Genomic DNA, 14,575 nt, shown 5'->3' on the forward strand with positions numbered 1-14,575 from the left:
TCATAGGCTGTTTTAAATACAAAGCCATGTGCCAACATCCAGGAGGGTAAATACAGCCCAATGTAGTATAAAATTGTGTAGGTTCTTAAAGAAAATCTATCTTTAGTCTTTTGCAGAAATGGAACAATTTCAAGAGTATTCTACAGATCTCCATTAACCATGCAAGGAATAAAGCAAGCCAAAAGGGAAATGAAAAGTGAGCCAGATCCTCAGCTGATGTAAATCAGCATTGCTCTATTGAAGGCAATGGAGGTACACATGTTTACACCAGCTGAGAATCTGGCCCTGTATGTCTAAAGCTAAACTGTATCTTATTCTAGAGCCTCAACATTAATAAAATCAGATTATTAGTACTAAAAGTCATAATTAGAGTAAGCTTATCAATTATTTACACACTCAGCAGCTGAGGCTTTCAAACTAACAATTAACAAAGATTTATGTAAATACAAACAAGCCTCATGAGTTGACTGGTCCTGCTTATTTAGATGGGAGATCAGTACTTGAAGTTGCATGGAATTCTGAATGGCTATTTTTAGTCCTGCGAGAAATCAGTATCTAGAGGAAAGGAAGTCAGTTCTGACCTCAAAACTTACATTAAAATCCTGCTGTAGAAAAACAAGTAGTAAGTGAAGTTTAACTGTATAGGGCAGCAAGGAAGAATTAATACACAATAAAATGCGTTTTCTACATAATCCTTAGAAAGGAAAGGCAGATCCCACACAGTGCACAGTAAAGGATATCAAACACCATCCAGCCTCAGGTCCAAATGTAATACATGGTCACCACTATTCCCTCTAAGCTGTGCGCGTGTGCACGCACACACAGATCCTAAACCCCGCGCACATGGCGAAACACCATGCGCACAATTTGTACAGAAGAAATTTTTTGTGCACACGGCCTGTCAGAAATTAGCAGGAACATTGATGGTCACCCTCTCTAGAGCTGCAAAACAAGATTTTTATTGTTGCTAAACTTAACCAGCAAGTGCAAAACACACTTCTCTCAAACCCCAAACATCAGTACTAAATTCCTTTGGAAGTGGTCTTTCCTCTAGTAGGAACCATTAAAATATCAGATGGGAGAAATAACTACTCTTAATATATTAGTGAAATATATTACTAAACAATTTAAAAACCCTATTAAAAATACAGCAGAACCTCAGAGTTATAAACACCTCAGAAAAGGAAGTTCATAACTCTGAACAAAACATTATGGTTGTTCTTTCAAAATTTTACAAATGAACGTTGACATAATACAGCTTTGAAACTTTACAGAAGAAAAATGCTGCTTTTAACTATTTTAAATGAAAAGCACAGAAACAGTTTCCTTACCTTGTCTAATTTTTTTTTTAACTTTCCCTTTATTTTATTTTTTTTAGTCGTTTACATTTAACACAGGACTATACAGTATTTGCCTTTTTATTTTGCCTTTTTTTTTTTTTTTTTTGGTCTGGGCTGCCTGATTGCGTACTTCTGGTTCCAATTGAAGCGTGTGGTTGACTGGTCAGTTCGTAATTCTGGTGTTCGTAACGCTGAGGCTCTACTGTAATCTTTTCCCTTTGTGTTACTGTGTCTTGTCTTAGTGAAAAATACCAACTTGAATTGGTTTAGTGACCTTTGTTTAAAATGCTGGATGCCTTTACTTAAGGACATATATCCTTTAACCTTATTATTTATTATTGCAGGAAGGGAGAAGCCAAAACATGGACATCTTCCATGTAGGTCTACACCTATTACTAGTAATTTCTGTAGTTTTCTACAATACACAGCATCTATCCATGTATGTGTAGTTTTAATTTGCACAGCCATAAGTCTTGAAAAGGAAAAACACATTAAAAGGGCTGAGATCTCTCAATTCCAAAATAATGAAAGTGGTTGTATATTACTGCTGCCAAAGCAGTACTGCTGGCTGTAGAACTCTTACTTTCCCTCTAAAGATCATCTGCAATATTTCAGGGTACCACTGTATGATTCTACTGATTACTACAAGTTCAAAGTAAAATTTTGCAACAAATTAACATTATTCCTAAAAAAAGTGATTCACACCAGTTTATTAAAAAACAATCTTCATAATAATTACTGTTTTCTGATATTTACATAGCAAGGATTTGTAAACCTGTTACTACTTCCTAAATAAATAAAAACTCTTCTGCTGAACCTTTCTGTATTGGTTTACTTAATTACCAGCAGTTTGACTTTACACATACAGTAGTTAATGAACAAAACAGATTTTTAACTAATAAGATTATAAATTACAGCCATCTAATTCACTGTACAAGTTTATGCAATTTCAGTTCATATAAATTCCTGCTTTATCTGTAGGCATGAAGTATGTTCTCATGTCATTATCTCGACTTATTCCTGATGCTCCTGCTCTTGTCCCGGTATTAGCCAGCGAATGCTCTCAGTCCGAATGGTAGCATACATAATAAAACTAACCAGAAACAATAAAGAGAATAAAAGTAACCAATCTATTCCTTTTGTCAGGACACTAGGTAGAGGGCCTGCTCGGTCTTCCTCAGTCACCACCACATCATTCTTAGCTTCTATTCCTGAAAGAAGAAACCAGTGATAAAAGCTGCTAGCAATAGCCATTTTTTAAATCTATGGTGATTAGTTCATTGTAGGAACTGTATTCTCATCTCCAAATTAAGCAGCTTGTGCTACAGGACTTAATATAACTCTGGTTCATATAGTCCCATGGATTTTACTATATATCTCGGGGCATCTGCTCATGAGTTTTAGACATTAGAGCAGCACAGACCTGTTTTCAGTGACCTATGCTAAAAGTCAGTTTTCCATTTTCAAACTGTCAAAGTATCCTAATACGTATTTCCTTAGTACTGTGTCATTAGGAGAGTTTTATTCTCCCCATTCCCAATGTAATCTTTGGTAAAAGTACCAGTCAGGGAATCTACAACAACAGTAAAGATAATCCTGCGTTAATAACGATGTAACAGTCCCTTCCATTAATCTGTCACAATACTAGTGCATGTTCTTTCTTCTACTCTCAGAAGGCTAATTATACTGTGGGACAAGAGAAGGGAGCTGGGTAAACTCAGCCCATGGAGTTCAGAGCCTGGACAGCTGATTCCCAGCAACAGGAAAACTATTCAGGGCTCTCTGTGCTCCTATCTCCCCACCAACATAAGAGCTGAGGCTGCCATGTCCCCTACCTGTTGCCTGCCCTACAGCAATGGGACATAGGAGTCTGATCCCTTCCCATCCTGGAATGTGGGGATAAGGGTAGTGCTAATAACTGTCCAGCAATATTCCAAATTAATCCAGGACTTCAGGAGTGGGGAAGTGCTGGATCTTCCTACTTACACTCTCTACCTGACCTCCAAGTCTCCCCCCACCAAACCAGCTCTAGATAGCTGGGCTGTTTGCGTCTACCTTGTGTTGAAATTCCACTCAGTGCAATGGTGACTGAATAGTAACTTCCTAAGTCTCTGTTCCTGGCAGCAGGAAGGCTCTAGGGGGCCCTAATATAGCCTCTTAAAAAAAAGGGGAGAAGTCAACTTGAGGCTATACCCGACCTTCATAGCTCTGCATCAAGTTTAGCCTACATACCTGTCTGATTAAAAATGAATGCTTTCAGCATTTCCAGGGTTCGGTCTGTATGGTTAAATCTGGCCATGGGTTTGGCTCCTTGGAAAAGAAGGATATTAGGAACAGCCACAGTTCCAAATCTGGTTGATAAACTGAAGGAAATAAGTAGGTAAGAAATGAGGTCGCAATAGAAGAAGGAAAAGTCTGCTTTACTAAGTTAACATTAAATTTAACTCAATAACAAGAACAAGGGCACAACTATTTTCTTATGGCATTAGGGAATGTTTCACTAGTGAATTTAGGCAATACAAAATTCTGCAGCAGGTTAGTGCATTAACTCTCATTCTGGAGGCCCATGTTTCAATCCTGTTTTAGGGCACAAGGGTCTTATTCTTGTCCTTTGAGGATGCACTGTGAGGTGGTCAGAGAAAAGGATGTAGCATATTTTACAGTCTCTGCTCAAAAGAAACCCAGAAGTGAATTTGCATGTCAAAATGTAGGTGAATTAGCAGAGCCCGGCATCAATCTACACTAGGTCAAATTTTAGCCAGTGCTATTAATCCCTCATCTTGAAGAGAAAGATGTTCATTTGAACATTTAAGAAAATATTAACTTCATTGTTAAAAGATGAGTGAGGGAGAAAATTGACTGAAGAAAAGCAAAAGGAAGTAAAGGCAGACTCAGAGGGGCAGAGAACTCTAATTTACTCAGGGAGTACGTATTACTTCATCAATACATTTTAAAAGCATAAGGTTTGTCAGAATCAAAAACAAAGTGCTAACACTGTAGCATGTGAAGCTTTATAAGGTGAAGTGTATTTATTGCAAGTTACCTGCTATGCTGAGATGCATCCAATGCCAGGAAGTTTAGAGTTGGAAATGCTCGGGGCAAAGAATTAAAATGAGGGGCCAGATTGGCAGAGAAGCGACACCAGGGTGTATAAAACAAGACTAATGTACAATCACTGCTGTTTGGGTTTAAAAACTCCATCAGGTCCTGTGAAAGAAAACATGCTGATTTAAAAAGGAGAAACCAATTAAATATTTTAAAGGGTTCTATTACATATCATTGCATAATACTCTGGTAACAGATTAATTTCAGGAGAACACTGTAGTACCCATCATAAGCAAATTTGAGTTGGCATTTCAGCCAGAAGTCTGTTTTTAGCAGTATTTCAACAGTACATGAACATTCAACGAACAAAATGTAGTCAGACTGATTTTAATCCTAACTACATTTTTCAAATGTAAAAATCTCCTTGGTAGACAAATAATACTTTGGTAGTATAGTACATAATTACTATGAAAAAATGTCCTTTTTACTTTCTTTCCTCTCTTACCTAAGAGGCCCTACTCCCTGGCTGCAGATTTGTGATGTACGAGCTGAATCCTGTTTGTCAGGAAGTGGGACTGACAGCTCTGAAGGGAAAGTTAGGAGATCCACCACTTCATTTCTTCTCTAATAGGGGAATTCCAAGCCTTAACAAGGCCAAGAAGCTAATTTGTGGGATAAAAAGGTAGTGGAGCTGTTCCTGAAACAAGACAAGTGAAGGGCCAGAAGAGAAAGTGGGAGATGAACAAGGGTATAAAAGGAAATTATTTGATCACAGGACAGAGAGCTGATCAGGCTGGGGAATCACAGACAAGGATGGCTTGTGGAAGGGTAGGAAGGAAACAAGCAAGGACCTGGTAAACTAAACTTATTCAAATAAACTGTGCCCAGGCCCATTCTCCCTTCTGATTCCCTTTATCTCCCCAGCATTTGGGGGAACAGAGAGAAACTTCTGTTGTATGAACCAGACTCAAACTGGTTCTGCTACCCTATAGTTTGGTCTGGAGTGATGTAATATCTCAAATACTTAAACCAGTCTTTAAGACAAAGCTGGGAGCTAACAAAGGGGAAAGAGACTTGCTGTAGCCTCCTGGGAACAAGAATGCCTTGATGAGATTCTAACAAGACAAGTTGCTTTTTACACTATGGGTCAGTTGAAGGACTTTTAAAGGTGTCTCCGTTATTTTCCATACTTAGTAGAGCTGGTCAGAAATGTCAAAAATGAAATTTCAACCAAAATTTGTGAAAAGTTTCCATTTTCCTACCAGCTGTAATTCATAGTAGTATTTCTCTGAAATCTGTTTTTGTTTTATTTTCTAACCTCTCTTTAAGAAACCTGTTTTTAAGTAAAGCCACCTAAATTAGAATTTAGTGGAAACAAGTGCTACAAAGCATTCCTAAGGGAAGGAAATTGGTCTAAAGAAAAAAGAGCTGCAGGGAAGCTGGCACAAGTCACAATGGGTACAAGTAGCCCTTTAGACTTGGGGAACATAGGCATGGTACATAGTGGAATTGAATATCCTGCTATTTCTGTATTTCAAAACAATATGGAAAGTGCACTGTCCTATATGCTAGCTCCCCCCGACCAGCACACTAAACAGTGGTTTGAGCACTGGCCTGTTAAACCCAGGATTGTGAGTTCAATCCTTGAGAGGACCATTTGTTTTAAGTTATCCTTTTTGTGCCACAAAACTCACAAGGGCAAGTACAGGAAGGATTATATATGTAGCATTTGCGTAAAAACTCTATTTGTGTAACACCTACCCAGCTATCAAAATAAACATAGAACGTAGCAAACAGTATGATTTCCTACTTACTTGCGAAACATTCAGGATTTGTAGCGTGAAGTTTCTGATCCCGGTAATATTCCTTTCCTCACAGTTCACTTTGGGAGTTTTTACGTTGTCTGTGCTATTAGATTCCTCAGCTGGTGAAGTAGGTACAGCCTCTAGCACTACATTAGAGTCCCCTGTTTGTTCGTGAACATGTGAACCAGGCTGTGATAAGTGAGAAGCAAGACTAGTCCCCACACTACATTCAGCATCTTCTGCCCCTGCATCGCAGGTGCCAATACCAAATTCAGACATGCGTCTGTCCCTTGCTTCTCCTGGAATAACTGACAGCACCACAGACCGATCAGCAGGAATCCCACTACCCAGCATGGCATCAGCAATTTCTGCCGTCTTGTACTGCACTGGCTCCTGGGGCTCTCCAGTAATGGCAGAACCACCTTCTGTGCTAAGAGGTAGGGCAGTTTCAGACAGTGGGTCAGCATTTTCCTCTGCTACTGCTCCTATAAAAGTAACAATATTTAGCACTTGCGTTCAGCTGTAGCTTTGGTTTCTTTCAGGCTATGTTTTTGTTTTGTTTTTGTTTTTTAGAAGGGATCAGCAGTTTTCATGGAAGTGAGGGTCAGAGGAAGGAGAACAGAGCGATAACCACCACGGCCAATATGTCCTGCTCTTAGAGGTCTATCGCTTTTGACACTTAAGGAGCCCTACCTGACATCAGGGAAGAGCCCCACACAGACGAGCTCCTACATCCAAGCAGAGGGCAACTGGAAAACGAACGTGTCCCGACCCCTCCTCCTGCCCCTTTACCCCAGGGGGCCACGGTGCAGCGTACAGGAGCAGGCAAGAAGGGAGCCAGCCTGGGGCCGGCAGAAGCGCTGTGCGACCCTCCTCCCCGGCACAGAGCGGCGGGACAGAGCTGGTACCAGCACTGTGGCCCGAAAACCTGGGTCAGCCCCAGGAATGGTGGGCACGGACTCGGACACACACCCCGGGCGGTGGCGAAGGGGAGCAAGAGCGAGCCGGGCTGGCGGATCACCCTGGTTACCTCAGGCCGGCCCGCTAGGTGGCCTCTCCCCGGTGCCCTCACCTGCCAGGAGGCTCCCGCTCAGCCAGGTCACCCAGAGCAGCTGCCGGAGTCTCCAGCCGGGAGAGGGGAGAGCCCGCATCCTCAGGCGGGAGAAAGAACGAGCCCTGCCGGCCCGCGTCTCCACTGACAACCGCCGCTTCCGCTGGGCTCCTCAATCGCTTCCGCTACCAGGGTAAAAGCGGTAGCCCCGGATCTGAAACCGCCATCTTGGGCCTGGGCGGCGTGGCCTCGGCCGCCATCTTGGGTTCGGGCAAAGGATCCGAGGCAGTCAGACCCCGTCAACGGCCGCTGGGCGTGCGCTCCCGGGGCCCTGCCGCATCCCTCCCCAGCGCGCCCGCGGTACTCTGGCCCCAGCGTCTCCCACCGCACAGGCCCCCCCCTGCCTGCAGCCCCCCCCAGCGCCTCTGACCTCAGCAGGATCCCCGCCAGCAGGTGGCAGACTGTCCCCGCCATTGCCAGCCACTCCCGGCCCGAGTGCTCCAGCAGAGGCCGGGGGGGAGGTGGGCTGGCGCTAGGCTGGGCTGTAGTGGTTGCGTTGACCGTTCAGCTTTTCATCACCCCCACTTTGCAAACGTGGCTTGACGCATCCTCACCGCCAGACCAGTAAAGCGGGCGGGTTACTCCGATATTGCAGATGGAGAAAGGGAGGCAGAACGGCTGGATCAGTGGTTCTCAACCAGGGGGAACATGTATCCCCTAGCCTAGAAGACCGCTACATCAACTCACCCAGCCCTTGGCCTCCTTTTACAACCGGCTACATAAAAAGCACTAGCAAAGTCAGTGCAAACTAAAATTTCATACAATGACTCGTTTATAGGGCTCTATAGACTATACACTGACATGACTGTACAATATTTATATTCCAATTTATTTTATAATTATAGGGTAAAAATGAGAATGATAATTTTTCTGTAACAGTGAGCGCTGGGTGTGTCTTTTTTGTAAGCAAGTAATTTTGAAGTGAGGTAAAACTTGGGGGTACACAATACAGATCAGACGCCTGAAAAAGGTACAGTAGTCTGGACAGGTTGAGAGCTACTGGGTTAGATGATTTGCTCAAACCCAGAGCAAGAGGCATTGTCAGGGTACAGAACTCAGGAAGTCTGCTACTTAGGTCCATTAATTTTGCATTAGTTTAAGCATCCTTCTCTTATCTTATGAGCCGGATTAGGTGACCAGTTAGTTTAAAAAACAAACGTTAGTGTTTAGTGTGAACTTTTTTCACCCAACCTAGGTTTGCAGGGGTGGTGGTGGGGGGAGTGACAAAATCCCTCTCAGGGATGGTTTAGTCTATTTCATAACTTCAGTAAATAATTCAGTGTTGGCTTTTTGGTAATTGTTGTCTAAAGAGGGCCTAATTCCTTTTATTTGCATATAAGCACAGCTATCTGCATTTTTAAAAAGACATTGACTACACATACATACTTTTTGTAAAATGCATTTCCATTGCAAGAGGCTGGTAATATAAATACAGGACTATGCCTTCACAGCAGAAGCAAAAGGAGGCAGTACTGTCTTACAGATGAGACAACCTGATTAACACAAGAGTTAGGACAACGAGGAGTACTTGTGGCACCTTAGAAACTAACACATTTATTTGGGCATAAGCTTTCGTGGGCTAAAACCCACTTCATCAGATGCATGGAGTGGAAAATACAGTAGGCAGGTATATATATACACAGTACATAAAAAGATGGGAGTTGCCTTACCAAGTGGGGGGTCAGTGCTAAGGAGAAAATTCAATTAAAGTTCTACTGTTGAGAATAGCCCAGTTCCACTTTAACTTAATTGTCTCATTAGCACTGACCCCCCACTTGGTAAGGCAACTCCCATCTTTTCATGTACTGTGTATATATACCATATTTTCCACTCCATGCATCTGATGAAATGGGTTTTAGCCCACGAAAGCTTATGCCCAAATAAGTGTGTTAGTCTCTAAGGTGCCACAAGTACTCCTTGTTTTTGCTGACACAGACTAATATGGCTACCACTCTGAACAGAGTTATGAGTTATCATCCATAACAATTTTATTCTTCAAACATTAAACTACTCCTCACTAAATCCCTAAAGTAGATAATCTTCTCATCCCCATTTTATAGATAGGAAAGCTACTAGAGAGTAAACAATTTGCCCAAGGCTACAGCAGTGGCAAAAAAGAACTAAAATTCAGTTCCTACATCTGTTCTGAGCACTAGAACACTGTTTCTCGACAGCCGGTCCATGAGATCTCCCTGACACAGTTTATGAAGGCAGCAAGCTGGTCCCGGATATCAAAAAGGTTGAATAACACTGCACTAGACCATTCAATCCTCATAGCAACATGGACAAAAAATAACTGTTAAATCAATTTCTTACTCAAACCTTATCTGTTGCATACTTTTTGATCCATGCTAGAAGTTCTCCTCTAACTTCTATGTTAGCATGCAAATAGGGAAGTTCCATTAGTTTATTTGTGCAGTCTTTTTACACATAATTAGGGAAAATTCAACTGTTGTTTATTAGTGTGTTTCAGAGCAAATGCTATGCTAATGAGGAGGCTTAAAAACTTGCCAAGAGTTGTGTCAGCTGATGCTGCCATAGAGATCAACAAGCATTTTACTATGGACTTAAATTGGATCAGGTCCAAATTTCTGCAATGAGAGAGAGGTGGCCCTGTGGCTATGACAAGATGTTTTGATTGTATGGAAGCTTATACAGTACATGAGCACATAACATGCAGTTTATTTCAAAAGTGTGCTTCATTGTAGCACAATATCACAGTGCTAGACTCCAGCGGTGATGAGTGAAAGTAGCAGGGAATATTGTTTACAAACTTCCCAGCATGGTAGATATCAGGCCTCCCCCTTGAGCTATGGGAACTCAAGCCCTAGTTGCCTTTGGCCTTCCAAAGCTGAAATGCTGGCTTCAGTGGAGCACTAGCACAAATTTATTTGCCATCCTCATCAGACACGGTGGATGATTCAAGCACACGAAGCCAGCCAAAGGTAGGTTTATAAGGACAGTGAGCCACCAGCTACAACCTGCTTTTTAAAATTCTATAAAGGAGGAACAGACAAGCACATGCTGCAAATTGAGCATGTCACTCCTCTTTTAGCAGAGCATCAAACCAGCAGTAAAGAGAAATTCGGTAATTTTCCTTTTTAGGGGGGGTGGAAGAGAGGGGGAAAAGGGGTGGTATTCTTGCCAGAGAGTCACCCCCATTTGGGTTGAGTGTAAAGATGAAATCTAAGGATTAGCTGCTACCTGAGTCCTTCAGTGACAGAGTAGCATTTGGACACTTTCCTTCACTCCTATTTCCATTGTTCCTTAAAATTATCAGCAGCATACACAAGGTGGGAAAAAAGAAACTTGTTTATTAATGTTAACAAGAATACAGGCACAAATAAGGACAAGGAATATGGATTACAATAATGAACTATGTCCACCATATCAAAGCAGGCAAAAGATTGTGTGCGCATATAAATGAATGCAGATGTCAAAAAACGTATTAAATAGAAAGAGACCTTGTCTTTATCAACTCCTATAGCTTTCAGACATTTTACCAACCATCTCTTACCTAATTTTGTTTCACGTAGGCAGTCTGAGTTTGGGAATTTTTCCACTTCCCATCCTGTAATCCTTCCTGAAAGAGAGAAGCATGTAAAGAATCCAGCCTGGAGTAGATTATCCAGGAAACCATATTTCTTCCTTATCATCACCTTGGTGAATTTTGGATAAGGAAAGTGTGATTTCCAGCCTGACAGCTATTTCTTTCCCAGATCTGGTTGAATGTGGGTTCCAGCCCTGACCTCTCACCCATCAGATACCAGCTTCTTCAAATAACTGCTGCTCTGCTTGGCATCAGGTCTGTCCCCAGTTATTTATATTGCAACCCCTCAAAGTAACAATTTAGATGTGTTGCTGAAATGGTATGAATTTCATCCCAGTGGAATTCTCTTCCTTCACAACAGAAGGGACAGGAGCTGTGTGTATATGTGAATTTACACACACATTAAACAAGAGAATGGGATAGTAATCTGTATTGTGAACCAAACAAAATATTCCCCTGAGAGGAGTTGGTACTCAGCACATATCCTACACAAGTCAGGATAAATATATTGCCCCAGTCTATGCATATGTTTTTGGCAAGGCTATTATTAAAGTTGCCTAACAATTCCAATTATAAGACCCTGTTTTCAATTGCTTATAACTTTGCCAAGCTTAAACCATTTGAGCTGAAAGTTTGCATGCAGGGTGTCAGCCTCAAGCTGATTACTAGTATTAAATTTCAGCCAAACTAGTCCAGCCATTTCCCTGAATGAGGCTAGGAAAAATTACATTGGTTTGCTCACATTAAAGAATTCTGGCAACCTTTTCTTTGAAAAGCTTTGGCACCCTCACGCCTTGGAGCAGGGACTTGAAATTCGTCAACGGGGTAGCCTTAGTGTCAAGGATAAGCTTTTTGTCATTCCCTGTGAAAATCTGCTGAAATCCATCCAAGTTACAAGCTTTAACAAATCAGTTTATATACCATGGGTGGGCAAACTTTTTGGCCCAAGGGCCACATCTGGGAATAGAAATTGCATGGCGGGCCATGAATGCTCACAAAATTGGGGTTGAGGTGCAGGAGGGAGTGAGGGCTCTGGTTGGGGGTGCGGGATCCAGGATAGGGCCAGAAATGAGGAGTTTAGGGTGCGGGAGGGGGCTCTGGGGCAGGGGTCGGGGGCTCTGGGGTGGGGCTGGAGATGAGGAGTTTGGGGTGTAGGCAGGTGCTCTGGGCTGGCACCAAGAGGTTCGGAGGAAGGGAGGGAGGAGGATCAGGGCTATGGCAGGAGTGTGGGAAGGGGTGCAGGTGCCAGATGGGGGTGGGGGCTCTGGGGTGGGGCTGGGGATAAGAGATTTGGGGTGCAGGAGGGTGCTCCGGGCTGAAATCAAGGGGTTTGGAGGGCAGGAGGGGGATCAGGGATGGGGCAGGGGGTTGGGGCACAGGAGGGGCTCAGGCTCCCAGTGGCTCTTACCTCAAGTGGCTCCCGGAAGCAGTGCATGTCCCCTCTCCAGCTCCTACACAGAGGCGCAGCCAGGGGGCTCTGCACACTGCCCCATCCGCAGGCACCGCCCCAGCAGCTCCCACTGGAGTGCCGGAGGGGGCCATTAGAGTGCGCAGGAGACGGAGCAGGGAGGTGCAGCCCCCGACCCTGCTCCCCAGCTGCAGCGCCAGAGCAGGGCAAGTCCCAGACCCTGTTCCCCAGCGAGAGTTCGTGGACCAACTTAAAACGGCTCACGGGCCCGATCCAGCCCACGGGCCATAGTTTGCCCACCCGTTATATATGCTCTATAGAGACTTTGATTTTAGAGCCAAATTCTCCAAAGATTCCATACGGGGCATCTCCAGAAGCTGGAAATGGATCACTTGATGATTACCTGTTCTGTTCATTCCCTCCGAAGCACCTGGCATTGGTGACTGTTGGAAGACAGGATACTGGGCTAGATGGATCTTTGGTCTGACCCAGTATAGCCATTCTTATGTAGGGGCTGCTTTCCCTGCAATTGCAGTTCTGGGCTGCTGTGGGTTATGCCAGGTCTGGGCACCTGAGTAGGGAGACACTCTCTTCTATTCTCTCAAGGACACCCTCCACCACCATCTTTGCTGGGCCTGGGCAGCAGCGAAGAGGAAGCTGACTGATTTGAATGCAGAGAGAACAAAGCCATGGGAGGAGGAGTGGGGAGAAGACTAGATTGGGACAAAAAATGGTAGAAAGACTGGGACTGCAGGTTGGTGCGGGGGGGGGTGGGGAGAGGAGAGAAATGGGGCTGGGATTGGGGAGGAAATGTGGGGGGCCTGGACATGGAAACTGAGAGCAGGGAGGGAGGAGAGATTGGATGAGAAGCAGGAATGGGGGAGACTGGGACAGAGAATAAGTTGGGCAGAGGGTGGCAAGGAGACAGATCTGATAAAGAAATGAGGTGTACGGGAAGAACTGGGATTGGATTTATTATAACTTAATTTATTGTAATGTAATAGTTAAAACAATAAGGTCAAAATTAAATATTTCAGAATATTTAATTTGGAAAAAAAATCTACTTTCAGATTTCAATTTTTAGTCCTGAATCAGAATGAAACAAAATTTAGAAATCTCTATTTCTATGGGAAGGAAATTTCGTTTTTTCGACAACTCTAGTTCCAATCCTGCTAATGACCCATGTCAATATGATACCACCTAATGGAATTTGTTGATTTTTTTCTGTTTGCTCTTTTAAAAACTTAGAAAATTACACACATACAAACCTACATTAAAAGAACAATACTGTATTAAGGTTGCAAAGTCAAGCACTCAAAAGTAAGGAAATGCCACACTTAAGATTGCTTGTGCAACTTTAAATTCAGCCCCCTTGTGCTTATGCATTATGACAGTCTAATTACAAAGGCAACTTCCTAATTTTTGAGTGCTTGATTTTACAATTATAATACTGTTCTTTTAATGTAGTTGTGTGTTTAATTATCTAAACATAATATTAATATAGAAAATACTTGAAACAGAGAGCACCAACCTATACATTGTTTACTATGCACATCACAAAGGACTAAATAATAAAACTCATTTTCACCATTACAGAAAGTTTTATTCAATAATTAGAACAGGCTTTCGTGGTATGCAAGGTAAATATAATATACCATAAGGATCTGAGTCAAATCTTTTTAACTGTTTTGACATAACACTTAGCAGTTCTACAAGGCTTTTCATCGTCAAAGTGCTTTAAAATAATTAATTAGTCCCTCCAGCACCCCTGCAAGGTAGGTAAGTAATTTTACTTCACGTTTATAGATGGGTAAATGAGGCGGACTTATTCCAAGGCCAGAGAGAGAATCTGGGCCAAAGCCACATTTAGAATTTAGGAGCTTCCTGGCTGCCAGTCCTATGTGCTTAGACTATGCCAGTCTCTCAAATATAAAACAATATTCAACCATAGGCAGAGATCCTAGTAAAAACAACAAGCAAAGCAACGAAGCAAGCCAGCCAAGCCTAGCCTTTATTTCTCACAATATAGCTTTAATGCTAGCTTTTGGAACATTCTTAATTTTGGTCTCAATGTGAAAGGCGGCTCTGCCTAGCCGCCATCTCACCATGTTTAACATTTATTATTTCCATAAACTCACTTGAAATTATTTGTATTGCAGTACTACCTAGTGGCCCAGGTCAGGCATCAGGGCTCCATTAGGCTTCATACTGCACAAAAGCATAAAAAACAGCCCTGCCTCACAGAAAAGCTTGGTATCTCACCAAGTAAATAATGTCTTTCTTAAAACAAAAGGACAGTCACCACTTAGAAAACTC

The 14,575-nt window shown here is 42.7% G+C and overlaps 1 protein-coding gene across 1 annotated transcript; it reads right to left on the minus strand.

The window, feature by feature from the left end:
• Nucleotides 1–1,333: 1,333 nt before the first annotated feature.
• Nucleotides 1,334–7,424, minus strand: TXNDC15 (thioredoxin domain containing 15). The gene is made up of 5 exons (XM_084636762.1): nt 7,263–7,424; nt 6,200–6,675; nt 4,384–4,547; nt 3,573–3,703; nt 1,334–2,551 (listed from the first exon to the last, which is right to left on the minus strand). The coding sequence occupies exons 1-5, from the start codon at nt 7,339–7,341 to the stop codon at nt 2,355–2,357; spliced, it is 1,047 nt and encodes a 348-aa protein (XP_084492888.1). The 5' UTR covers nt 7,342–7,424; the 3' UTR covers nt 1,334–2,354.
• Nucleotides 7,425–14,575: the final 7,151 nt, after the last annotated feature.

Source organism: Lepidochelys olivacea (assembly GCF_965140295.1).
Source record: "Lepidochelys olivacea isolate rLepOli2 genome assembly, chromosome: 8".
NCBI lineage: Eukaryota > Metazoa > Chordata > Testudines > Cheloniidae > Lepidochelys > Lepidochelys olivacea.